Genomic DNA, 26,076 nt, shown 5'->3' with positions numbered 1-26,076 from the left:
CAGCCCCCGCCCCGCCTCCGAGCTCGTCTTCCGCTGGTCCTACTCCTGTTGTGGGCCCAAACGGGAGGAAGGGGCGGGGCGAGAGCAGGGGGCGGGGCGGGCGAGCTGCCGTTAGCGCGCTGCCGTTAGCGCGCGGCCGTTGGTGGTCTTGTTCGGCCAACGGTCGGCGTCGCCATCGTGTCCGTGGCCGCATCCTTGCGGGTGGTAGCCCGCGTGACGCGCCCCCGTTTGCACGCTCGCCCCCTTCGCTGGCGCAGTCACCGCGCGGGGCGGCCGCCCGTGAGGTAGCTACCACCGCTTGTGACAACGAATAAAGCTCCCGGACAGCGGCGCCCTCAGCAACAGCTGGGCGGGCGACCCGGGACGGCAGCGGCAGCCTGTGAGCTACCGTGAGGAGGGAGTGGCGGAGGCAACCTCCGGCCCGGCCCCGCACCTGCGGCTCGGCAGGCGCGACATGAGCCTGGCCTGGCACCCGCGGGATGCTCTTTGAGCCCCTTCTTCGGCTGTTACCTCCGGGGGGGCGGTTGCGGCCTCACCAAAGAGTATTTTCCAAATAAATCATTGTTATTCTTGCGGCGGCGGGGACGGACACGTTTATATATTATTTTTAATTTTCTCAACAAGCATTTATCCAGTGAAACAACTTGGTAACTTTTTCAAGGAAACAACCGCCTGGTTAGGAAATCACGGACTGAGCAGCTTGTGGAAACCCGCATTTGCAACGTTCCTGACCAAATGTTTTGAAGATTCTTTACATCTTGTAACTACCAGTGTGCCCAGAATCCTACCCAAGGAACGTCTTGGTCCAGCGATGCAAAGAACTGAAGTTTCGAGGTTTTATTTCTATTGCTAGATGGTCGGGATATATCCCCAACAACTCAGAACTGCTCCATAGTCAGCCAGAGCGAATCCTTTATGCGGACTGCGTAGTTAGTCCATGCCCGTCTCTCCCCTCTTCCAGCCTATCCAGGTGCTTTTTTTGAGAAAGAAGCAGCCATACTTCTAATACTTATGTAATTCATGGGTTGGAAAAGGAGACTGACCAAACATAAATAAAGAAGAGTGGTATAGCCTTGATTTTCTGAATAGCTAATTGCTTTAGTAGTTGATTCATGCAGAATAGTTGAAAGTTCCTAAAGCTAATGTTCTCTTCTGTGATTGAAGCACATGGGTACTGCAGTATATGTCCCTGGGGTGATCTAATGCACTCACTCCTCCTTCTAAGAAATGCTGTCCTTTTCTCTAACTAAACATAGACCTTCCTTCGTAAGAGTTTATTTACTTTGATATCCTTCACAGTGGAATTTTCCCACTGAACCCATGAAAACTATAGCTGCAGTCTGCTGACATTGGTTGGGGGAGGAGTGGCATGGTGTCATCTCCACTTTGGGGTATTTTCTTCTTGGCTCAGCTCTAGACAAAGGTTGGAGACAAGCTAAGTCTCTAGCCATCTGAGCCTGGGGAAAAGATAGTAGTTAAGGGGGCTGATCTGTCCTTGCTATCACTTATCCTTTTCCTAGGAAAGAGCTAGTGACTTATCTAGTTTTTACTGGGTAAAATTAATTAAAAGGTAGCCTTTCTTCCTGAGTGCTACCTCATGCGTTTAGTAAGCACAGAGAAGCAAAGAACTACTCAGGCAGATCAAGCAGTGGTTCCAAGTTCTTACACAGCTGTGGGATAGCAGTATAACATGATAATTCATGTTGACCTCTGGAGCAAAACTACTTGGGGTCAAATCCCACCTGTATCACTAACTCTGACCTTGGGTAAGATACTTGATAGATCTGTGCCTCAATTTCTCATTTTTGAAGTGGAGATAATAATGGTACTGACTGCATAGGATTTTTGTGAGTTAATACATTCCAAGTGCCTAGAACAGTTCTTGGCATGATTTAATAATTATTGATTATTATTAGCATTGATAGTGGTCTTTTTTATTCCATCACATGGGTTGGTAGGTGAAGCGCACGGTTGCCTTACCCTGTAGATCTTGATAACCAAATGTGGAATTAAATTGCTGACTAAGCCCTGTTTATAATTATAGCTGGAAGAACCTGTGTTGTCATAGTAACAGTATAGAAGAATTCAAGATAGGAGAGAGAGGCAGCAGCGAATGAAGACTGTAAAAGAAAAGAAGAAGGAATGCCAAAGATTGAGGTAGAATAGATTATGTAAGGGTGTTGGGGAGAAATGTTCCAGTGGCCTGTGGTGTATACTCTGCTTTTTCCCCTTTTGGAGGCTGGGGTTGGGCAGTGTGGAAATACACACAATTGGCCCCCTGGAAGCTACCCTGTAACCTGTCTTCCCAAAGCTGTCCCAAGTTACAAATGTATTGTTTCTGGAGCCCTCCTACCTAGGCTCTCATCCTGTGTAGGTTCACACATTTGCTGACTATGTGACTTGGGACAGGTTACTTTATTTCTTTATGTCTCAATTTCCTCATCGGGAATAATGTGCATAATAATAGCACCCATTTTTTAAAGTGTTCTATAGATTCATTGGGTTAATACAGGCAAAGAATAGTGCCTAGCAAAGTGGAAAGGCTCAAAGTTAACTGTTAGAATTTTTAGTGTGCTTTGTGAAGGTGGTACAGGCTGAGATTCAGAGTACATGGCAAAATAAACAGTAAAAGAGTAAAAGGGGGTTTACTCTTATAGTCAGTCAATGAAACTGAGCACTTTCAGGCCCTAGGGACAGAAAGATGGTTACGTCTGGGCCACTCTCAAATAACTCAGTGGTATATTTTGTGCTTTCAAAAGTGTGAATTATGGAAAGAAACAAATGTCATAGCCTTTAGATATTTTGGTCCTTCGCCAGCCCCATGGATAGCATTTTGAGGAAAATGTTCCACGGGATGTTGGCAGAGTCCTCAAAGACTACCTTATACTTCTCCCTTTTGTTATATAGAAAATCTTCCAAGACTAGGAGGGTAACCGAGAGGAAGCTGACTTCAGGGCCTGGTAAGAAAGACTAGAGATTTTCTTCAGCCACTGCCTCTCAACCCCAGCAAAGAGGGCCCCCTCTGTGGGACAGCACACTTGCTTCTCTCAGTGTCAACTCTACTTCCTTCCCAGATTTACCAAGATCCTGAAAAGTTGGGTCTGCAATTTTTATATTTTGTGTCCAAAGTTCAAGAAGTAAGTTAAATAAAATAGAGCTACTTGAAACAAACAACAACAACCAAAAAATGAAGTGAGCAGTTGCAGCCAGCTCCTTCAGCGTGACCACAATTATATAAGGGTCTAACATTGATGCCAAATAACACCTCATCCCAACCTCCCTCCTTGCTAAAATGACCCTCTTGTTAATATTCAACTCCTTCCTGACTAAAAGTTGGTTCCATTCCCACTTCTCTTCCATTCCTAATGGTCAACATGAGCCAAACATAGTTAATTTTGAACATTCTCTCTTCCAGTTTGCCGGCTTTGCCGTCGAGAACCTGGGGATCCCGAAAAATTGGGGGAATTTCTTCAGAAAGACAATATCAGCGTGCATTATTTCTGTCTTGTGAGTATTAGGCCTCTTTTTTTTTTTTATTTTTTTTTATTTTTTTTTATTAACGGAAAGAAAGAAAAAAAGAAAAAAAAATAAAAATAAAAAAAAGAAATTAACACAACATTTAGAAATCATACCGTTCTACATATGCACTCAGTAATTCTTCACATCATCACATAGATGCATGATCATCGTTTCTATAAGGCCTCTTTTGCTTTGAATGGCTTTGTTGTACAATCTGTTCTCTGTTTCTCCATTCAGCCTTAGATCCATAGCCTGATTTGTTTTTCTTAAAAGCTTTTTCTTTTAAAATCTAATTTTTTAAAAGTTACATGAGATGGCGGCTTAGTAAGATGCGCGGGTCTTAGTTCCTCCTCCAGAACAGCAACTAAAGAAACAGAAACAATACGAAACAGCTCCCGGAGCCACGACAGAGACCAAAAAGACAGTGTACCCCATTCTGGAACGGCTGAACAGGCAGGGAGAATCCGCCGCGGTGAGATACCCGAGGGGCGCGCGTTTTCCCAGCCAGGGCGGCTGGCGACTGGGGTCCCCTCCACGCATGTGGCTCCCCGGTCTGACTGGGAACGTTGGATAGCGGGGCCCTCCCGCCACACTTGGTGTCTCGGGCCAGCTGGGCAATTTGGACCGGCACTCCCCCAAGCCACGGTGGCCGGCGACCCCCCCCCTCCACGCGCGGTTTCCCGGGCCGACTGCGAGATTCGGATTGGCAAGTTAAAGGAGCCACAGCATCTTTTACTGGTGGGACCCGCAGACAGACGAGCGCCACAAGTGCCACCTACTGGGCAGGAAAAGAAAAACAGAGCCCAGAGATTTCACAGAAAAACCTTTCAACCAGCCGGGTCCCACACCCAGGGAAATCTGATCAAATGCCCAAACACCAGCAGAAAATAATGGATGACGCTCGGAAAATTGAAGATATGGCCCAGTGGAAGGAACAAACCAATAGTTCAAATGAGATACAGGAGCTGAGACAACTAATGCTGAATATATGAACAGAAATGGAAAAACTCTTCAAAAACCAAATCAATAAATTGAGGGAGGACATGAAGAAGACATGGGCTGAACAAAAAGAAGAAATAGAAAATCTGAAAAAACAAATCACAGAACTTATGGGAGTGAAGGACAAAGAAGAAAAAACAATGGATACCTACAATGGTAGATCTAAAGAGACAGAAGCTACAGTTAGTGAACTGGAGGATGGAACATCTGAATTCCAAAAAGAAACAGAAACTATAGGGAAAAGAATGGAAAAACTTGAGCAGGGGATCAGGGAACTGAAGGACAATATGAAGCGCACAAATATACATGTTGTGGGTGTCCCAGAAGGAGAAGAGAAGGGAAAAGGAGGAGAAAAACTAATAGAAAAAATTATTACTGAAAATTTCCCAACTCTTATGAAAGACCTAAATTTACAGATCCAAGAAGTGCAGCGCACCCCAAAGAGAATAGACCCAAATAGGCGTTCTCCAAGACACTTACTAGTTAGAATGTCAGAGGTCAAAGAAAAAGAGAGGATCTTGAAAGCAGCAAGAGAAAAACAATCTGTCACATACAAGGGAAACCCAATAAGACTATGTGTAGATTTCTCAGAGAAACCATGGAAGCTAGAAGACAGTGGGATGATATATTTAAATTACTAAAAGAGAAAAACTGCCAACCAAGACTTCTATATCCAGCAAAATTGTCCTTCAAAAATGAAGGAGAAATTAAAACATTTATAGACAAAAAGTCACTGAGAGAATTTGTGACCAAGAGACCAGCTCTGCAAGAAATACTAAAGGGAGCACTAGAGTCAGATACGAAAAGACAGAAGAGAGAGGTATGGAGTAAAGTGTAGAAAGAAGGAAAATCAGATATGATATATATAATACAAAAGCCAAAATGGTAGAGGAAAATATTATCCAAATAGTAATAACACTAAAAGTTAATGGACTGAATTTCCCAATCAAAAGACATAGACTGGCAGAATGGATTACGACCCAGCAATACCACTGCTAGGTATCTACTCAAAGGACTTAAGGGCAAAGACACAGACGGACATTTGCACACCAGTGTTTATAGCAGCATTATCTACAATTGCAAAGAGGTGGAAACAGCCAAAATGGCCATCAACAGACAAGTGGCTAAACAAACTGTGGCGTATACCTACGATGGAATATTATGCAGCTTTAAGACAGACTAAACTTATGAAGCATGTAATAACATGGATGGACCTAGAGAACATTATGCTGAGTGAGTCTAGCCCAAAACTAAAGGACAAATACTGTATGGTCCCACTGATGTGAACCGACATTTGAGAATCACCTTGGAATATATCATTGGTAACAGAGACCAGCAGGAGTTAGAAACAGGGTAAGATAATGGGTAATTGGAGCTGAAGGGATACAGACTGTGCAACAGGACTAGATACAAAAACTCAAAAATGGACAGCACAATAATACCTAAGTGTAATGTAACTATGTTGGAACACTGAATGAAACTGCACCTGAAATAAAAAAAAAAAAAAAAAAAAGTTACATGAGTACCCTTTTGTAAAATTTTGGTGATATAAAGTATGTACTTTTCGATGAAAAGTAAGTATTTTCCCACCTATATTCCCAGTCCTTCTCCTTCACCCCATAAGCAAAACTGTCAGCAGCTTGATGTCTTTCTAATTATTTTTTCCCCAATACTCTTTTTTTATTAGGTTTATTTTATATCCTATAAAATGTACTCAATCTAAGAGAATAGTTTGATGAGTTTTGATAAATGTAACCACCTTGTAACCACCAACCCAATCAAAATAAATAATATTTCCATCACACCAGAAAGTTCCCTTTTGCCCCTTCTAGTTATTCCCCCACATATAATTGCTGTTCTGGTTTCTATCACTGTAGATTAATTTTGCCTGTTCTTATACTTCTTACATATGGAATCATATACACTGTGTACTCTTTTATTATGTCTTGCTTCTTTCTCTCAATGTAATTCTTTTGCGAGTCATCCATGTTGTTACATGTGTCAGTAACTTGTGCCTTTGTATTGCCTAGTAGTATTCTATTGTATGAATATACCATAATTTACTTATCTAGTCACCTGTTAGTGGAATTTGAATTGTTTCCATTTGGGGGGGCTATTATAAATAAAGCTGCTATGAATTTTCATATATGGTCCTCTTGTGGACTTGTGTTTTCACTACTCTTGGACAAATAGGAGTGAAATTACTTTGTGCACTAACTATATGTTTAACTTTATAGTAACTTGCCAAATAGTTTTCCAAAATGGTTGTACCAGTTTATACTCCCACCAGCAATTTATGAGAGTTCTGGTTGTACTATATTCTTGTCAAAACTTGGTATTGTCAGTTTTTGTTGTTGCTGGTATTTTTTTTTTTTTTTTTTTTTAATTTTAGCCTTTCCTATTGAATGTAGGTATCTCACTGTGGTTTCAATTTGTTTTTCTCTGATGACTGAAGATGTTGAGATTCTTTTCATGTATCTATTGGTCATTCACATATTTTCTTTTAAGTACCTGTGCAAATATTTTACCCATTTTAAGAACTGGGTTGTTTGTTTTCTTATTGAGAATATGTAAGAATTCTTTACATATTCTGGATACAAATCCTTTTTCATATACATGTTTTGTGGCTCTTTTTTCTCCCAGTTTGTGACCTACCTTTTCATTTTCTTAATGATGGCTTTTAAAGAACAAAATTTTTTATTTGGATAAAGTCCAGTTTATGAATTTCTTTACTTTATGGTTAGTGCTTTTTGTGTGTCCTAAGAAATTTTGCCTACCCATTAAGTTATCTTATTACCTTTGTCCAAGATCAATTGACCAGTCCCCACCCTGATCAAGATGGTGGAGTGAGATGCTTCAGGTCTCTATTCCCCCACAGAAGCTTTGAATAACCAGCAAGAACTGGCAGAAACATCTTTTTTAAAGCTCCAGAAAACAATTAAAGTACTTCAGTAATGGAGCAAGCACCAAATGAAGAAAAAGGTTATAGGACCTCCAGGTACCTCCCCTACTCCTCACCAGCTCGGCTTGGAGCCAGCCCACACTCCCAGTGCACAGTTCCCTGTTCCTGGTTCCAGAGGAAGCAGAGTAACCTTCTGCATACACTGGGAGTGTGTGTGTCTGGCCCAATCTGGTGGTAGCCCCAGAGACTCACCACCCCAGAACTTCTCTTGCCTGTAGAAGGCAGTTCACAGAGCTGTCCAACAGAATGCTATGGGAAAGCAGTCAAGTCATGCTACCTGAGACAAGAGATACATACAGGGCAGTGGATTGGACTATAAAGAAGCTGTTTCCTAGAGGAGAGGGGATGTTTGGAACCATGTATACTGGAGAAATTCCTAAGGCCATATATGCATCTCTGTATGTGCAGAAAGGATCAGGGAGGTCCATACCCTTTCGCCTGGAATTATTCTTGAAACGATCGTATGGATGAACCCTAAAGGAGAGCAGTGGCAGAAGTCAATCTGCAAAGACTGGGAAAGGGTTTTTTTTTTTTTTTGCTTTTGCTTTTGTTGTTATTAGTGTCTGTCATTCAAGAAGAACTCTGTCACAGTATTAGCTAGATATAAGCTTAAGGAACAGACGCCTCAGGGTCTAAATTCCAGGGATAACGCATTAAAAATCAACAAAAGCTTTCAACAAAAGATTTTAACACATAAGAAGAAATAGGAAGTGATGGCCCAGACAAAGGATAAGATTAAAGCACTAGAAGCCATCATTGAGGAAGACCAGACCTGAGACATATCAGACAAAGACTTTCAAAAAATAGATCCTTAGTATGCTCAAAGAACTAAAGGAATGTAAGAACAAAGAACTAAAGGAAATCAGAAAAACAATAGAAGACAAAGAGAATATCAATAGAGAGATGGAAATTATGAAAAGGAACCAAACAGAACTGAAGACCAGAGTAACAGAAATTAAAAATTTCCTAGGGGATCCAACAGCCGATTGGAGCTGGCAGAAGAAAGAATCAGAAGATTTTTAAATAAGACAATTGAAATCATTCAGTCTGAGGAGCAGAAGAGAGAATATTCAAATAAATAATGATTGAAAGCTTCCCAAATTTAATGAAAGACTTGAATATACACAGCCAAGATGTTCAACAAACTCCAGACAGTATAAACCCAAATAAAACTACTCCATGGCATATTATAATCAAACTGTCAAATGCCAAAGATAAAGAATTCTGAAAGCTGCAGAAGCAACATGTCACATACAAAAGAAGCCTCAATAAGATTAAATTCCAACTTTTATTGGAAAACATGGAGGCAAGAAGGCAGTGAGATGACATATTTAAATAGCTGAAAGCAAAAAATTGCCAACCAAGAATTCTATATATGGCAAAACTGTCTTTCAAAAATGAAGAAGAGATTAAGACATTCCCAGATAAACAGGGAGTTCATCCTCACTAGAGTGGCCCTACACATGAGGAAATAAAGATTTCTGGTGAGGGTTAATGACATGAGTAGATATAAGTGTCAGTAGTATTGTTTTTTTAACTCTACTTTTTTACTTCCTACAGGATAAAAAGGCAAATATGAAACTATGTAATGATAAATCAGTGGTTGTGGACTCAGACTTTTTATAATTTGTGACAAAAACCTACATAAAGGTGGGCAGATGATAGGTAGGGGAGGTACTGCAATATTGTGAATAATTAATATCACTAAATGGTATGCTTTGGAATAGTTGAGATGGGAAAGTTATGATACTCCCACAATTTTTAAAAAAAAAAGAAAGAAAGAACAACTAAAGAGACAAAATTAAATGCAATAGGTAATCTTGGATGGGATCTAGCAAGAAAGGAGAAAAGGCTCAAAGGGACATTACTGGGACATATGAAAAATCAGAATATGGACTGTGAGCTTTATATCAGTGTTAAGTTTCTTGAATTTGTTAACTGCACATAAGGTGGTTACATAAGTGAATATCCTTGCCCTTAGAAAGTATACATGGCAGTATTGTGTTCAAAGAGCATGATGTACACAGCTTACACTTAAGTGTTTACAAAGTGGACTGATAATAGAATGTTATAGCAGATGTTGAAGTTGGTGGATCTGGGTATCTGGCAGGAAGAGATGCAGGTATGTGGGAGTTCTCTGTATGGGGTTTGTATTATTTTTGTAACTCTTGAAAGTTTTTAAAAATAAAAAGTTAAAAGATAATTGCCATTTGTCTGTGGCTCTGTTTCTGGATGATCTATTTTATGTCGTTGATTTATGTGTCTATTGTTATACAAATACCCCTGTACTGTCTTGATTATTGTGGCTTTATAGTCAATCTTGAAATTAAATATTGTAAGTTCTTCAGTCTTTTCCCCGATTGCTTTGGCTGTTAAGTCATTTTCTTTCCATATAAATTTTCTATTAAACTTGTCCATTTTTCTTAAAAAAAAGAAAGAAAGCCTGTTAGGATTATGATTGGAATTGCATTTAATTTGTAAATATATTTGGGTTAAAAATGACAAATAGTATTGAATTTTCCAATGCATGGACCTATTTATTTGGGTCTTTTAAAATTTATCTCGGCAATGTTTTGTAATTTAATGAGGAGATCTTGCACATCTTTTGTTAAATGTGATTTTCATACTTTTTTTGGGGGGGTTTATGCTATTGTAAATGGTATTTTAAATTTCATTTTCCATTTGTTTGTTGCCAATACAGTTTATTTTTGTGTCTTGACTTTCTATCCTGCAGTAGTGCTAAATTCACTTCTTAGTTCACTAGTTTGAGTTTGTTTTTTTGTTTGTAAATGCCTTAGGATTTCCTGTGTGGACAGTCATGTCCTGTGTGAATAAAGACAATTCTCCTTCTTCCTTTTCAATCTTTACATCTTTTATTTCCTCTTTGTTCATTATGGCACTGGCTATACCTTCAATATAAGATTGAATAGAAGTGGAATCAGAAGGTATGGGGGATAGCATCCAGTTTTTCACTAGTAGAAATGTTAGCTGTTGTTGTAGATGCCTTTTATCAGACTGAGGAGTTCCCTTTTATTACTGGTTTGCTGAAAGTATCATAAATGTGTGTTGAATTTCATTAGATGCTTTTTTGCATCCATTGAGATGAATGTGATTTTTCTCCTTTATTTTGTCAATGTGGTTTATACATTGATAGATTTATTTCATGTTGAATTAACCTTGCATTCTTGATATAAACCTTTCTTGAAAGGTTACATGATGTATTATCCCTTTCATGTAGTACTGAGTTCAATTTGCTAATATTTTGTTTAAGTTGTAGGTCTATCCTCATGAGAAAGTTACTCAGTGATTTTCCTCTCTTGTCAGGTTTTGGTGTCAGGGCTATGTTAGTTTTGATACATTTACAAGCAAATATATTTTTAATATAAACATACTCTACAAAAGTGTTTTATGTCTTGGTTTTTTTTTCACCTAATATATTTGGGAGAACTTTCCATATTGAGCATGTAGATCTAATTTTTTCTTTTTAATAGCTAATGACTGTTCCATGGTATGGGTATGTCAAAAAGTATTAAACCAAACATCTATTAAAAGACATTTAGATTGTTTCTCATCTTTTTTTTTTTCCTTATTCCCCCTATTATTTATTTATTTTTGTTTTTATTTTATTATTCATCCATGTATACACTGGATAAAAGGAGTGTCAGTCACAAAGTTTTCACAGTCAGAGTCATATAATAAAAGCTATGTATACAATCATCATCAATAATTCAGTCTACTGGATTACAGTTCAACAGATTCAGGTATTTCCTTCTAGCTATTCCAATACACTAGAAACTAAGAAGGAATATCCATAGAATGCCTAAGAATAACCTCCAGAATGACTTCTCGACTCTATCTGAAATCTCTTAGCCATTGAAACTTCATTTCTTTTCCCCCTTTTGGTCAAGAAGGCATTCTCAATTGTCCAATGCCAAGGCCAGACTCATCCTTGGGAGTCAGGTCCCATGTTGCCAGGGAGACTTACACTTCTGGGAGTTGTGGCCCTCATAGGGGGGAGGGTAGTGAGTTTATCTGCAGAGTTGGCTGAAAGAGAGAGTTTGGCATACATTTTGCTTTTGTATAGAGAGACTGTAGTTAAGTTAGCCTACCCCATTCTTCTCCTTTGTAATACATTCATACAAACAAAAAGGTAACTATGACTGGATGGGTCTCTTTATCAGGGATTTGCCCCAAAGTAGTTAGGTAATACCAAGAAATTCCCTTCCTGAGCATCAGATTCTTCATTCAAAATCCTAGAAGACTGAATGACTTATCTCTAAATTTTCACCATTCATGTACAAATATCAATTTATACATTGTGACATAAGACTCTACTTCTTTGCCATATGATGTTAGGCTTGGCCATGTGACTTACTAAAAAAAAAAAAGTGATACATGGGTCTTCTAAGGACCAGTCTATGCTCGCCATCTCCTTCCTCTGCCATAAGAATGGCCATGTCCTGGAAAAGGACTTGTTCCTTCAGCATAGATTCTGGAGTAAAGATGATATTGAGCAGAGTCAAAGCCAACAAAAAAAGGTGACATTAAACAAATCAGAAATATATCTTTGTTGCTGTTAATACAGCATAACCTAGTAAAAGCTGAATAAATATAAGAATATGCTGATAAATGAGCAACAGTTCATAAAAACTTCCAAACACAAAAATAACATTTAGTAGAAAATTAATAATGTAATTTATGACACAATGAAAATAAATTAAAAAGCAACTTCTAAAAATAATAAAGTAATTGTATTAAAAAAACTGTCTTAACCATGTACAGTTTTCTTATGATTTCTGGCTTGAATCCTTGAGTGACTATTCCAAGTAAGAATCTACATTTTTTAAGAATTGTTCCTCATCATTAAGATATTCCAATACAATACTTCCACTATTATATAAAGGGCAATCCTCATTACAAATCCATGTTTCCAAAGTATGATCCAAGGGTAAGGCTTCTCCTGAAGTAATGTGACATAACCTTAATTTCTGTGGCAATGATTTATCCCCATCAGCATGCATCTTTAATTTCAGCAATGCAACCTTTGCAGCTGTTTCACTATTTTTTGCACCTTTCCGTCGTTTACTCACTGCCTGTCCTGTTTTGGAATCAATAATGTCTTTAACAAGTTTCTGAGTGGCAGCCATACGAGGCTGAGGGATTTCCAATTTTTCACATTCATGATCTGACTGATGACAGTGCCTCAGGCAAAAATTCTTCTCACAATAAGGACATATAACTGGCACAAGCTCTCTTTCAGTACAGTTCTTGAATGAACATGGATAAGGTGTACATGTATCTATCTTCAGTCTCTCATTGGTTGCAATTACCTCAGAACAGCCATGTGACTCCCTGCTTCTGTGCTCCAGGCAAAATATTCCTGAACAACCATCACATACAAATGGAAGAAAATCTGGCAATGCCGCCCGATGTCCAGCTCCGCCATATCCTGTTTCTCATCTTGACTCTTGATTTTTCCTGCTGTAAGAAGTAATACATGCCCATTGTAGAAAAAAATGAATAATAAAAGTACAAAGAAAACTGAGTCACTCATATAATCCTAAAACCCTGAGACAGTTTTAAATAATGTATTTTTATATGTTTTAAATATAATTGGGAACATACAATTGTGATCCAAGTGTCTGCAAGTCATCCATCCTTATAAGGCCACCTTTTTTATCATGTTCAAAGTAATTTGAGCCTCCGTTACACATTTCATGTAATTACTTCAGAAAGTCCAGCACTCTCCCCAATAATTTGGAAGATTCATGGGAGTGTGTGTGGGGTGCTGACATTTCTCCCAGTGTGTGCAACAAAACAGTTTAGCTTCTTTATCCTTGGTTTTCCACTCCAGACTCTGCTTTGGGGGATTTCAGGAACTAAGGGCCCTTTAAAATATGTTTTTAGAGAAAAGTGCAATTCCTCCCCTATAATACAGAATGGCTATGGTCAGGAGATTTTAAAGCACTTGTTTCCCTTTTTGTAGAGAATATATACCCTGAGAAGAGTATTTAATTCTGTGCCGAGAACCAGGTTTCTGGAGTCACATCATCTCTCAAAAAATGGGAATGATTATAGTGCTTTCCTCCTGGTGTTGTTACAAGGATTAAATGAGTTAATATTTGAAAAGCACTTAGAGTTTTTGTGAAATAAATTACCCTCTAAATGCAGAATATATTCTACCAAATTCTATTTCTTAGCTCTCTGCTTACCCTGACATCCTTCATACCTCCCTGTACTGTTTCACTGATCAGCTATGTTGACAGCCTGGTTCTGCTGCTCCCCAGATCCTATCTAGCAAGCTGCCTCAGAGGGGCCAATCCAATAGAGGCTTCCTTGGATTCCTGCCCGAAGACATCAAAAAGGAGGCAGCCCGGGCTTCTAGGAAGGTTAGAATCCCCTGAAATGGCCTTGGGGTAGGCTGGATTTTCTCTGCCTCTTCTCACACACATCTCCCATCATCCCTGACTGTTCTTTTCCCTAGTTGCTTGTTTAGAATTCAGAGGACTTTTGGGTTTCCCAATTGGTTCTTCCATTAAGTTCTGTACTTTCTGGGGCCTACTGTCCTAAGTGAAGAGAGAGAGCAACACCCTGAGAATTCAGTGCTGCATAAGCACAGCTTCTGGGTGCCCCAGAATGATCAGGAACAGAAGAAAGGGAAAGGCTATAGTTTCATATAATTTCCATTCCATTGAAAGACATGCACAGGGCTTGTTTTTCTTTCTTGGGGACTGTGAGCACTGTCTGGGATCTCATTTGCAGATCTGCTTTGTGTGCAAGAAAAAAGGAGCTGCCATCAACTGCCAGAAAGATCAGTGTGTCAGAAACTTCCATTTACCTTGTGGACAAGAAAGGGGTTGCCTTTCACAATTTTTTGGAGAGTACAAGTGAGTAATAAAGGGAAAAGTCAGGATACCCTTTTGCAACTTGCTATTTCTCCACTAATGAAATCACCATCTGGTTCTCACAGTCCTGCTTTGATTCACCAGTGGGCCTGTCCCTCCATTCAGTAATGGGAAGCAGTGTCTTAATTTGGACATTTCACGGGGCTTACTTCCTGCGTCCCAGCCCCTTCTTAAATTACAAGCAGCTGGGCTTCTTAGACAGCTGCTTAGAACTAAGTGGGATTTTCAGGAATGAGAAGCTGTGGAGACAGTCCCAGGAGCTTTGCTCTTTTCTCATGGAAAAGCAGCCATGAGAAAGCATGTGGCTGTATCACCCTTTGCTTCTCTTCCTCTCCATGAGAGTGGAGGTTCATTGGGCACCGGTATGGGTGGTTAATTGCCTTATGTAGACCTGGAAAACTGCGTTCATAACAAATCAGAAACCAAATCTGTATCCCCTGTCATAGATCCTTTTGTGTAAAACATCGCCCAACACAGGACATACAACAGGGGAATGTCAAGGAGGAAATCTGCATCTTGTGTTGTGAAGACTTATCCCAAACGAGTGTTGAAAACATCCAGAGCCCATGTTGTAGTCAAACCATCTACCACCGCAAGTGCATACAGGTGGGACTTTCTCTATCCTGGCAATATTCCATAATTGCTTTAGTTTTCTACCTGGAACCATCTCAGCTTCAGAGCTCCAGTCTGTATGTACAGCTGGTTTTGAGCTGTCAGAGGAAAGTCAGCCAGGTCTGTAGTCATTCTTGGCCTGTAGGTCCAAATCCATGGTAAGATTTAGACTGAGGAAAATCTTCAAGATGGGCTCATCCTAGGATGTGTCCTTGGCCTCAAAATCAGCCTTGTTTCCTGAAATGAAAGAAAAGGGAAACATATCCAGGTACCTAACTCCTACTCAGTCAGAAATGTAAAACCCCAGAGACAGATGTGGCAGCTGAGGCTCACCTGTGTACTTTTTTGAAAGCATCTTGGTCCTGGGTCTGACAACTGGATTTTCAGCCCTCACACATAGCCTACCCAATTCCTTTCCTCATAACCCCTAGTCCAGCTCTCAACACCACTCTCTTAATAGTGACATCTTCTTTGTGGGATGGGGATGTGGGTAGAAAGATGGTAGTCAACGACAGTGTTTACAAAGACAAAGCTGTTCCATGTTTCTCTTACAGAAATATGCCCACACGTCAGCAAAGCATTTCTTCAAATGTCCACAGTGTAACAATCGAGAAGAGTTTCATCAAGAAATGCTGAGAATGGGAATTCATATTCCAGACAGGTAGTGGAAACTCTAAAGCAAAAATTAAGTCAGGGAGTGGGTTGCCTAGATTTCTAGAGAGAAGATGAGTGTGAGGACAGTCTAGAGAATGAACAAGCAGCTGAGGTATTGAAATACAGTGAAGAGAGAAGGGGGGAGAGAGCTCTTTTCAATTCTCAAAAGAAAAGGGATGGCAAAAAAGGGTGGAGAGCATGTTTCTGTAAAGGGTGTTCAGAATTTTCTGGGGGATCCAGGAGTTCTTGAATCCTAGGGTGGAACTAAGGAATGTCCAGTTTCCACTTATCCTGCTGCAACCCTCCTGTGTAGCCAGGCATACTTATTGAGGTTATTCAGGCAGTCTGTGCTGAGTAAGCTCTTTTGCTGTGTTTAGTGTGAGTTCTTCCTAGTTCCTCCCAGGTGGACAAGGATTTCACCAACAGATTGTGTGTCACTTATGCACCATTTCTTCTCCTACTGCAGAGATGCTGCCTGGGAACTGGAGCCAGGGGCTTTTTCAGAGTTGTATCAGTGCTATCAACATTGTGACGCCCCCATCTGTCTGTATGAACAAGGCAGAGACAGCTTTGAGGACGAAGGGTAGGAAAAGCTCCTGGCTAGGAAAAGCTCTCATCAGTGCCATCTTAAAATTAGACTTGGCACAGTCATTAGGAGCATGGGATTCGTTTCTATCCACAGACCTCATGGTGAACACAATTGCTAAATTCATTCTTGACCAGCTCCTGACTTACTCATGTGCAAGTGAACAGATAGATCTCTTTCCACAGGGTCTGTTTCTCTTTGTGCCTGGTGTAGAGACACTTGAGGCCAATTCCATTCCAAATTGACCTTGCACATGGCTGAGCCTGACTGCAGGGCCTTGGAATTGGCACTCACCCTCTCCAAGCTACACATTCTTTAAGAGTAAAATGTACAATGAGAAATGCCTGGGAAGCCCTCAGCACAGGCCTGACCCATAACAAACATCCTGAGAGTGGTAGTTAGTTCTATATTTGCCTCTACAAACCTTTCCTTGGCTCTTCCTATAGGAGGTGGCGCCTCATTCTGTGTGCTACATGCGGATCCCATGGAACCCATAGGGACTGCTCCTCTCTTAGATCCAACAGTCAGAAATGGGAGTGTGAGCAATGTGCAGCTTCTGCTTCAGCCAAAGGTGGGCTGGTGGGATGGTCTGGTCTAAAGAACTGGGGTGGGGCATGGGGGTACATGCTTCCTGGGAAAGGAGGAAGGCATGCTACCACAGGGGGACCTTTAGTTTTTTGTTTTTTGTTTTTTTTTTCATCTTAACCCCATTTAATTACGACATCAAGGAAACTAGTTAGTTGCAGGAGAAATGGGACTGGAGGGAAATACAGAGATTAAGTCACTCACAATGTCATTGTTTTACGCCATCCTACAGGGATATAAATATATCACGGGGCTCTGTTCATGCATTTTAGGTTTGCTGTGTATATGTGCAGATCGTGTGGGGATGTCGGCTTTTTAGGGTGTTGCTCTTTTAATTTCTTGACAGGTGATGGTTGACTTCAATATCTTGCAGTGGACTAAGATGGGGCTCTATCGCTAGGACAGAGACCCGGCCTTTTTCTTCTGGAATTTTCTGAACTGCGACTGAATGGCAACTGTCGCATGTTCTATCTCTGGCGTGTCCATGTCGATGTCAAATTCTTCTTAGGGACCTTTCTTCTGTCTATCAGTGGCTGCATAGTCAACAGCTCAGCTGAGAATTGTCTTCCTCTGGGTTTACACTCACAACAAGATAAGCACTAGGTAAGCAAAATGATGATGCTTTCATCAAATTCCACACTCAGAGGTTCTTTATCAGTTTGGAAAAGGTAACATTTTCATGGAGGACTCTCCTTTAATGAAGTTGAAAGTGTGATAATATGCACATGGCCCAAGTATTCCACGAGTTCTGAGTGCCTCCTCCGTGGGTCCCACCGGACCTTTAGTTTTGGAAGGAATGCGGCTAAGGCGAAGCTTACTTATGGACCTGCACCTGGGAGTGGGCAAAAGGTTAAATTTTCCTCGGTTACTCTCTTTCATTGCAGACCATACACCTGAAATCTCAGGTGACATCCCCTGCTGCAGCAACACCTTCAACCCTGAGGAGCATTTCTACAGAGACACCAGCCTGGAAGAGAATCCAGGCCCTTCTTGTACTGATTGGACAGGACCTTCCATGTTAGAAAAGCCAGAGTCCTCTGGCAGCAGAAGAGGATACGACTGGCAGTCCAAGGGTGTCAAAATCGCTAAGCATTGCAAAACCCCCAAGTAACGGCTTCTCCTGAGCCATTGCTGCCTAGCACACTTGAATCTGAACCTGCACTCCTCCTGCAGGTTTGATGGAGGGAACACTTTGGAGCTGTGAGAAAAGGAATGGGGGCCTGCTTTTTACATGAGATTACAAACCAAGGGGAGAGAAGTCTCAGGTGTATGTAGGGCGAGGGCAGAGTCCGGATACCAACAATAGAAATGTCTGTGGCTTTCTCCCTGATTCCCAGCGCACCCATTGTTCTCTTTTTCCACAAAGATTCTTGCCTCCTAATCTTGTTCTCTTATGCCTCTTCTTACTTCAGCCATGGTTGTTATTATGCAAATAAAGGTTTTTCTCTCCATTGGTGTCTCCTAATCAATTCACTCTGGAATTTGTCTAGCATACTAAAGAATCTGGAGGGTAGAGTATTGGATTAGGAAAAAGCATCCTTTTAACCTGTAAAATTCAGTGAATTAAATTTAGAACTTTCAACTTGGAAGTTAGAAGCATATTTTTGGAGGGAAATGGTTTGCAAGGAAAATGGCTTTACAGAGGCAGAGATTTGGATCATTGTGTAAATAAACCCATGGGTTCTCACCAGGGAGGTCCACACTGGACAGAATAGGGCATTGTTGCAAAGCTTGGGGTCCTGGACACAAACAGACCTGGGACTGGCATGCTTGCATGGGACACAATGGACTCCACGCCCTCCAGGCCTGTGTGCCTACCCCCACGGCACCAGTGAATGGCACCAGTAAACTGCTCAAACCCGTTCTAAAACCTGCACTAGCCTGTGGTTTGGGGCATTTCTATCAAGGGTGAGGGAGCCTGTCAAGAGCATTTACCTATCAGGACATTCATGTTAGGCAAGGCATCTAAGAGGGAGAGCTGGCAGAAGGCCTAGGGAAAAATTGAATAAAGTCTGTCTCAACTATGTTTTTAATGATTTCATGGAATTTGGGTTACTGAAAGAACTCAAGGCCATTTCCAGATACCGAGTTCCCTGGGTCTCACTGAATGGTTGTCACTCACGATAGAGGAGGGGCTGTCAGTGCAAACATTATCACCCCTGAAGACTTATAGCCAAGGTTTATATAGTGATTGCCCTCAGATTTCATAGGTTCGCTTGGAATAATTTGGAGGGCTTTTTGTCTCTTTTTATTATCAAAGTAATGTAGGCAAAATAAAGATTTTTTTTTTTTTTGCATGGGCAGGCACTGGGACTCGAACCCCGACTCTCTGGCGTGGCAGGTGAGAACTCTGCCACTGAGCCACTATATATTATATATATATATGCCACCCAATATAGATTTTTAAAGTTTAATATTAAAAGAATTGTAAAGAAAAAGACTCTTCACTCAGCCTTTCCCAACCTCAGACCTATTCCCCAAAGGCAACTACTTTTTTTTTAAAGCTGTTTTACAATTTGTTATTCTCATACTATTAATTTTCTATTATGCTACATAATGATTTGGCACTTTAAAAATCCACCCATAATTGAGCACAGAGTTTCTGTTTGGGTCAGTGGAAAAGTTTTGGTAATGGAGAGTGGTGATGGTACAACATTGTGAATGTAATTATCACCACTGAATTGTACACTTGAAAATAGTTAAAATGAAAAATATGTTGTATATATATATTATTAAAAAATTTTTTTTAAATAACGCTTTCATTTTTCTTCTCCCCATCTTTCTTACATTATCCCATCACAATTTTTTATTATACTGATCTTCAGAATTTACATTACTATGACCCTGTAAATTCTGTACTATACAGCCAGGCAGTACACTCATGATTACCTTTCCTCACCTGCACAACTTTTTTCCTGAAATTAATAATTGCCTCTTTTTTAATTTGCTTGATTTGGTATTGTATTAGTTAGGGTTCTCTAGAGAAACAGAATCAACAGGGAACACTTGCAAATATAAAATTTATGAAAGTGTCTCACATGACCGTAGGAGCGCAGAGTCCAAAATCCACAGGGCAGGCTGCGAAGCCTATGACTCCAATGGATGGCCTGGACGAACTCCACAGGAGAGGCTCACCAGCCAAAGCAGGAATGGAACCTGTCTCCTCTGAGTCCTCCTTAAAAGGCTTCCCATGATTGCATTTAGCATCACTAATTGCAGAAGACACTCCCCTTTGGCTGATTACAAATGGAATCAGCTGTGGATGTAGCTGACGTGATCATGACCTAATCCTATGAAATGTCCTCATTGCAACAGACAGGCCAGCGCTTGCCCAATCAGATGAACAGGTACCACAACTTGGCCAAGTTGACACCTGTCCCTAACCATGACAGGTATGTACATTGTTAATTCTTCCCAAATATTCTGAATGACCAATAAAATGTCTCAAAATACTGTTTTCCACCCAGGCTATGCATCAGATCACTATCAGTTGAACTTCTTTTCTGGAAGTCCTGTGTCCCAGTGCCTGCTCTTTCTGAGCTGGCTGCTCCCTTGGGCAGAGTCCCTGTAAGTCTCCCATGACTATGCCCTTTCAATTGATTTTCTCCTTCACGATTCAGTGTTGTTATGTTGCCTCACTTGAGCATCCAGAGACATTTTGTCAGAGCTCTGCAAGTGATTTAAGTTTTTCTTAGTGAATTATGAGTTCAATAATTTTAAAAAACAACTTAAGTGATAATTGGCAGCTGAAAGACATTTCCTTGAATAAGACTTTAGTTTCTTAACCTAAAGTTTCTCTAACCTGGGTCACCAGGCATATTCTCAGGGATTTGTGGTAGTATTTTTCCTTTAAAAGGTGTCTCACAACTACTTGATCATGAGAAACACCATCTTAATTCCCTTACAAACCCTCTTGACATTAGCTTCAAAGGATGGGAGGATTTTGTGGCTGGGATAAGGGTACTTTTCATCACCGAGACTTCAGCTGCCTACCTCTGTTAAGTAACTTATACTTGCTTAGGGCTTTGAAGGCTCTCGGCTTGGTCTGAAATTAACCTAAATCACTGCAGTTGGCTTTATGGGCCACACACACACCATTAACCATTTCTCATTCTTTATACCTCACTTTCCATTGATATTAATAGTCAACCCCATTAATGTAGGCTAGAAAGTCCACTTTGAAATACTTTATTCTTTATCTACATCTAATCAGTCACTCTCTACTAAATCACTGACTTTTTTTAATTAAGTAAACTTTAAACTTTAGGGAGTCCCCGTGTACCCCAAATCCAGCTTCTCCTATTATTAACTTCATACATTAGTATGGTACATTTTTCCCAATTAATGAGTCAATATTGATACATTATTATTAACTAAAGTCCCTACTTTATTTAGATTCCTTAGTTTTTATGTAAAGTCCTTTTTCTGTTCCAAGATCCCATGCATAATGGCCACATGATATTAAACCATCATATTGCCTTAGGTTCCTCTTGACTGTGACAGCTTCTCAGGCTTTCCTTGTTTCAGTGACCTTGACAGCTTTGAGGAGGTCAGGTATTTTGTAGATTATGCTAGGGTCATGGATTTCTTAGAAGAAGACCACAGAGGAGTGCCATTCTCATCACATCACATCAAGGGTACATACTTGAAAACTGTTTACATTAGACTTGATTTGACAGTATTTGTCAGATTTCTCCAGGGTGACGTTACCCACCTCCCACCTTTCCAAATTGTACTCTTTACAAGGAAGTCGCTACACATAGCCCATGCTTAAGGAGTTGAGATTTGTGCTTTCTTCCTTCTATCATGGTCAGGTTCATGTGTCAACTTGGCCAGGTGGTGGTGCCCAGCTGCTGGTTGGGCAAGCACTGACCTGTCTGTTGCTATGAGGACATTTCATGGATTTAAATCATGACCACGTTGGCTACATCTACAGTTGATTGCATTTACAATCAGCTAAAGGGAGTTTCTTCTCCTATGAGTAATGCTTAATCTAATCACTTGAAGGCTTCTAATGAGGATTCAGAAGAGACAATTACTCTTCCTGCTTTAGCCAGCCAGCCTCTCCTGAGAGTTCATTGAGGACCTTCATTGGAACTGCCAGTTCACAGCTTTCCCTACAGATCTTGAAGTCTATATCCCCACTATTATGTGAGACACTTTTATATATAAAATATATAAAAATATATAAAATATTATAATAAAATATATAAAATATTATATTTACAGATATCTCCTACTGAGTCAATTTCTCTAAGGAACCTTAGCTAATATACCTTCCTTGATGACAAAGTATCTACATAAATTATTTGGAATTCTTCTACACAATTTAATCTCCCCCATTTATTTATGTATTCAGTCATTTATTTATATCCATGTGGACTCATGGATATTTATTTTGTATTTTGGGTTTTATCCAAAACTACTTTATTTTGTTGTTGTTGTTCACATCATTCCAGCTTTGGCCCCTGGGAAATGGCCACACATATCCCCATCATTGTGTTTTGTTATATTGTAGCTTTGAGCACTTCCTTACTTTCTGGCACTGCAAGATGCCCCAGGCGCTTCTTGTTTATTTTATTTAACTTTTCACAACGGATGAGTCTGTTAGAATTAATTACTGTTTCATAACTTAGGATCTAGAACAAACAGTTCACACAGATATGGTAGAGACAGGTGTTAAATAAAAATTTCCCAAAGCACATGCTCCCTTCCTTTAACACTTACCTTTGTAGGAACTTTATACTAGAGCCAGAAACTTCAGAATCTCCTTCTGCTTCCCCCTCTGCTCAGCTACCCTCCTTCTTGTCTATTTGACTTGTTTTTCAAATGCTTGCCTCCCTCCCCATCCCCTGCCAATGTCCAGCTTAGACCCTTGTGCCTCATAGGACTGCAGCAAAAGCATTCTCTCATCATGGTTTCCTGTGTCCACTCTTGGCTGCCCCATCCACCCTTACTCCCTTCTGTCTGTTGCCATAAACATCTGTTAGCTCTTTGCTTAAGAATCTGATGGTTCTGCAGAGTCTGCCATCCAAGGCCTACCACAAATATAACCCCACATGGTACATCTCCCAGGACACCCCAGCTCAGGTCCTTTGCCCCTGGTTCCCTGGAATACTGGGCCCCTGGGTATGGGATCGCAGGCCTAGAGAGCCCAACTCTGTCTTCCTCAGCCTGTTGATCCTGGCAGATGGGCCACCTCTTCATCCCTTCGCACTCTCACTGACCTCTGCTTCCACCCCCATTATAATCCATATCTATCTCGCTTAACCCTACAGTTGTGAATCTGTCTCTCCCACCAGATTGGAAGCTCTAATGTAAGAATCTGTCTTTTATTCACTGTTTTCTGCCTCGTGGTACCTGGCCCAGGGCCTCAGTTTGATGGCTGCTGAGTTGATGGTTGTGCTCATACTTTGTATTTATAAGCCTGTTGGTTTGCTGCTAAACACCAGATGGCACCATTAGCATGGTGACAAAGAGAATTATAAACCCTTAGACCTGGAAGGGTGAAATGGTTTATGAAAAACTTGCTTCTACTTTGGGATTCCATGGGACTCACTGAGGTTTGCTTGTTCTATAAGCACATTCCTTTAAATTTATTCAGGAGGTGTGTTGAGACTAGTATAAGAACTCCTAATGATAATTCTACCACCAGTGAAACTCGCAAACAGCATTGCCTTCATAGTTTCTCCAGGCCCAACATGGCCTTCCTACCCCAACTTCCCTCTGGAACTGCCAGTCCCAAAAAGAATAAATAATGTGGTTCTGTGGGTTCTTTACACACACACACTGACATGAGGGCCTCTTGGTGGTGATCTAGGGACTCTAAACTCCTGTGGGCAGGGCAGAGGTCCCTATGAGAAACAATACTCCAGGGATACCATGTCAGCTCCCCATGTATTCCAAGCTAGTTGGAGGAGACCTGCAGCATCATGGGCCCCAGGTGTGAAGGTCTCCTGGAGACTAAGCCAGGGAGCCCTATTCCAGAGGGGTTGGTTATTTGCAAGGATTTCATGCCTTGTACATTTTGTCCGAAAAGCAACGTGGCAATTGGAGGACACACACAGAAGAGTTGATGCTTTTCAGAAAACCAAAACCAAGACCAGAAAACATTGCCTTCCCTTCTCCCTAGCAAACCCCCTCTAGCCTCAGGTTCCCAGAGCAGATAAAAAATGTGAGAGTGAGCCGGAGAAGTCATTCCCCTTTATTTTTGGTGGAATATGGCTTCTTGACGCCCCACCCCTGATAAACAGGAAGTATCCGCGCCATCAGTGTCCATCCTGCTCAGAGCATCTGAGACCTGTCTGGATCATCAAAGCCATCCCCAGTCCCCAGGAGCAAACCGAAGGGGACACCAGCCTCGCCAAAACAATTCCCCATTGTGTTCCCCCCTTGGAAATCATGGATTTGTAAACAAGCCCTTACATTTAGAAGGGTCCTGCCCTGGCTTTGTGCTAGTGTGTTGTTTTTTCTTCCCTGAACAATGTCCTTTCCAGTAGGGCCAGCCGTTCACACCATTGTCTGAGACCCTTGGGCTACAGGAAACAGCTCCAGATTCTTATCAGCTGGGGTAGGGTGGGGGAAGGAGGGTGGTCCGGAGTGGACAGATGAGATCATAAAGCAAGCTGGAGATCTGCCGTGTCATCCAGGCCAATCTGGGCTTTGAGTGTCTAGTGCAGGGTCTTCGTCTGATAGCAGACAACTGGACGCCGCTCCAGGCCTCCGGTGAATCACTGTGGAGTCCTCGCCAGCCCACAGCTGTCCCCTTGCCCTGGTCTTCCCTCTCTGCCCCAAGTTACATTTGGGGCAGTGAAACGCACCCTGCTGGGATGGGTTAGGGTCCTTTTCCTCCAGGGGGAACGAGTTACTTCATCAGCAGAGCCCCTGTGCAGGGGCTGCTGACCGCTGGCCGCTGGGTGTGAGACAGAGGGAGGGTGGAGGCCCTTATAAGGCCTCCCTGGAGACTTTCGCAACCTTTTCCGACTTCGATGGAGAATGACTTTTTAAAAGACTGTATTGAGGAACCAGGAGTTTCCTTAATGAAAATCCTGCAGGGAAAGTGGAAGGCTGCATGGGGAAGCAGCCTCTAAGGCAGAGGGGCCAGCAGTGGTGTCCACTGGCAAAGGTGGGCAGAGGCCGGAGGGAAGCAGGCATCCTCCTGTGGCATCTGAACTCCCCTCCCCTCCCACACACCAGGGGGTGGGTGACTCCGGAAAAGGAGCCAGGGTGGGGCCCTAACAATCCTGGAGCTCCTTATCAGGTATTGAATCTAAACTTGCCCCCCCCCCCCCCACAGCCAATTGTGTGTAGTTCCAGAAAACCCTGGGGATTTGTTCGTGGTGCTCATGAAGGTGGGTCCTTACTCTGATGGAAAATCAGGCTATTTCCCCAGCAAGTGTCTCCTAGTTCTAGAAAGATGTGGCTGGCTGGAGAAGCCTCAGTTTGCTATCCAATGGACTGGCAGGTGCCTGTGAGCGAGTCCGCTGGGGACACTGGCGGGGGCTGCAGCTGGAACTGCTCATGTAGAGGACAACCTAGGAGGGGCAGCCCAGCCTCCCCGTGGCTGCTGCCTGCCCACTCCTGGATTCAGGGGGTTCCCGGGGCGTCGCAGAGCTGACCCAGGCTAAGTTGGAAGAAAGGGAAGTACAGAAGCCATTTGAGAAAATGGCCTCTCATCTTTCCTAAGAAATTAGTTGGTTAGACTGCAGGCAACGGTAGGCTTGAGGTGAATCCCAGCCCTTCCTCGGAGGCCCACGCCAGACCCAGGAAGGGCCGGGAGCAGGTGGGGAGGCAGGCTGGGTGTGGGAGAATGTTTGTCAAAGGCAGGCCAGAGTCCAGGCCCAAGGACCACCCAGCAGGCTGGCGGTTCTGCAGCCCTGACCCTGGGATGGCAGGTCCTGCCCTGGAGTGGGTAATAGGAAACCGAGGTGTGGCTATTTTGTCTGGGAGGTCGGGGCCTCCAGAGCTGCAGGCTTAGAAGGCAGAGATTAATAAATAAATTTCCTGTGCTAAGAGAAGGAATTACTCTAATTAGCATTTTTCTAACATGTGCTCCTCAAAACATTACAACATGGGATGGTAGCTACTCTGAGGGAAAAAAGCAATAGGGTACCAAAGGTTTGGGGAACCATGTAACCATAGAAGGCATGAAACATGGAAAGTTGGGAGAAGAGAGATCACCTTGGGTCATCTCAGATTTTTGGGGGGCAAACAGGCAATGGGAGCCAAGGGGGCAGAAAGCCCCAAACTTGACT

At 41.8% G+C, this 26,076-nt stretch overlaps 1 protein-coding gene and 1 pseudogene across 6 annotated transcripts; one reads left to right on the top strand and one right to left on the bottom strand.

Moving 5' to 3' along the window:
- The first annotated feature begins 161 nt into the window (after positions 1-161).
- On the top strand, positions 162-18,273 carry PHF7 (PHD finger protein 7). Of its 6 annotated transcripts, none has more exons than XM_077129065.1 (12): positions 162-970; positions 2,045-2,157; positions 2,908-2,960; positions 3,416-3,507; positions 13,768-13,869; positions 14,243-14,367; positions 14,832-14,991; positions 15,552-15,658; positions 16,118-16,234; positions 16,684-16,808; positions 17,223-17,425; positions 17,707-17,820. In XM_077129065.1, the coding sequence occupies exons 2-11, from the start codon at positions 2,114-2,116 to the stop codon at positions 17,423-17,425; spliced, it is 1,128 nt and encodes a 375-aa protein (XP_076985180.1). In that variant the 5' UTR covers positions 162-970; positions 2,045-2,113; the 3' UTR covers positions 17,707-17,820. The 6 variants fall into 6 exon arrangements, with proteins under 6 accessions (XP_076985180.1, XP_076985179.1, XP_076985183.1 ...); XM_077129064.1 differs by having other exon boundaries at positions 163-834; XM_077129068.1 differs by lacking the exon at positions 17,223-17,425 and having other exon boundaries at positions 164-834; positions 17,707-18,273.
- Positions 12,094-12,926, bottom strand: LOC143657087 (AN1-type zinc finger protein 1 pseudogene; annotated as a pseudogene).
- Positions 18,274-26,076: the final 7,803 nt, after the last annotated feature.

This window comes from Tamandua tetradactyla, chromosome 15 (assembly GCF_023851605.1).
Source record: "Tamandua tetradactyla isolate mTamTet1 chromosome 15, mTamTet1.pri, whole genome shotgun sequence".
NCBI classification, from domain to species: Eukaryota; Metazoa; Chordata; class Mammalia; order Pilosa; family Myrmecophagidae; genus Tamandua; species Tamandua tetradactyla.
The sequence above is the reverse complement of the archived record's forward strand: the minus strand, read 5'-3'. Positions and strand labels throughout refer to the sequence as shown.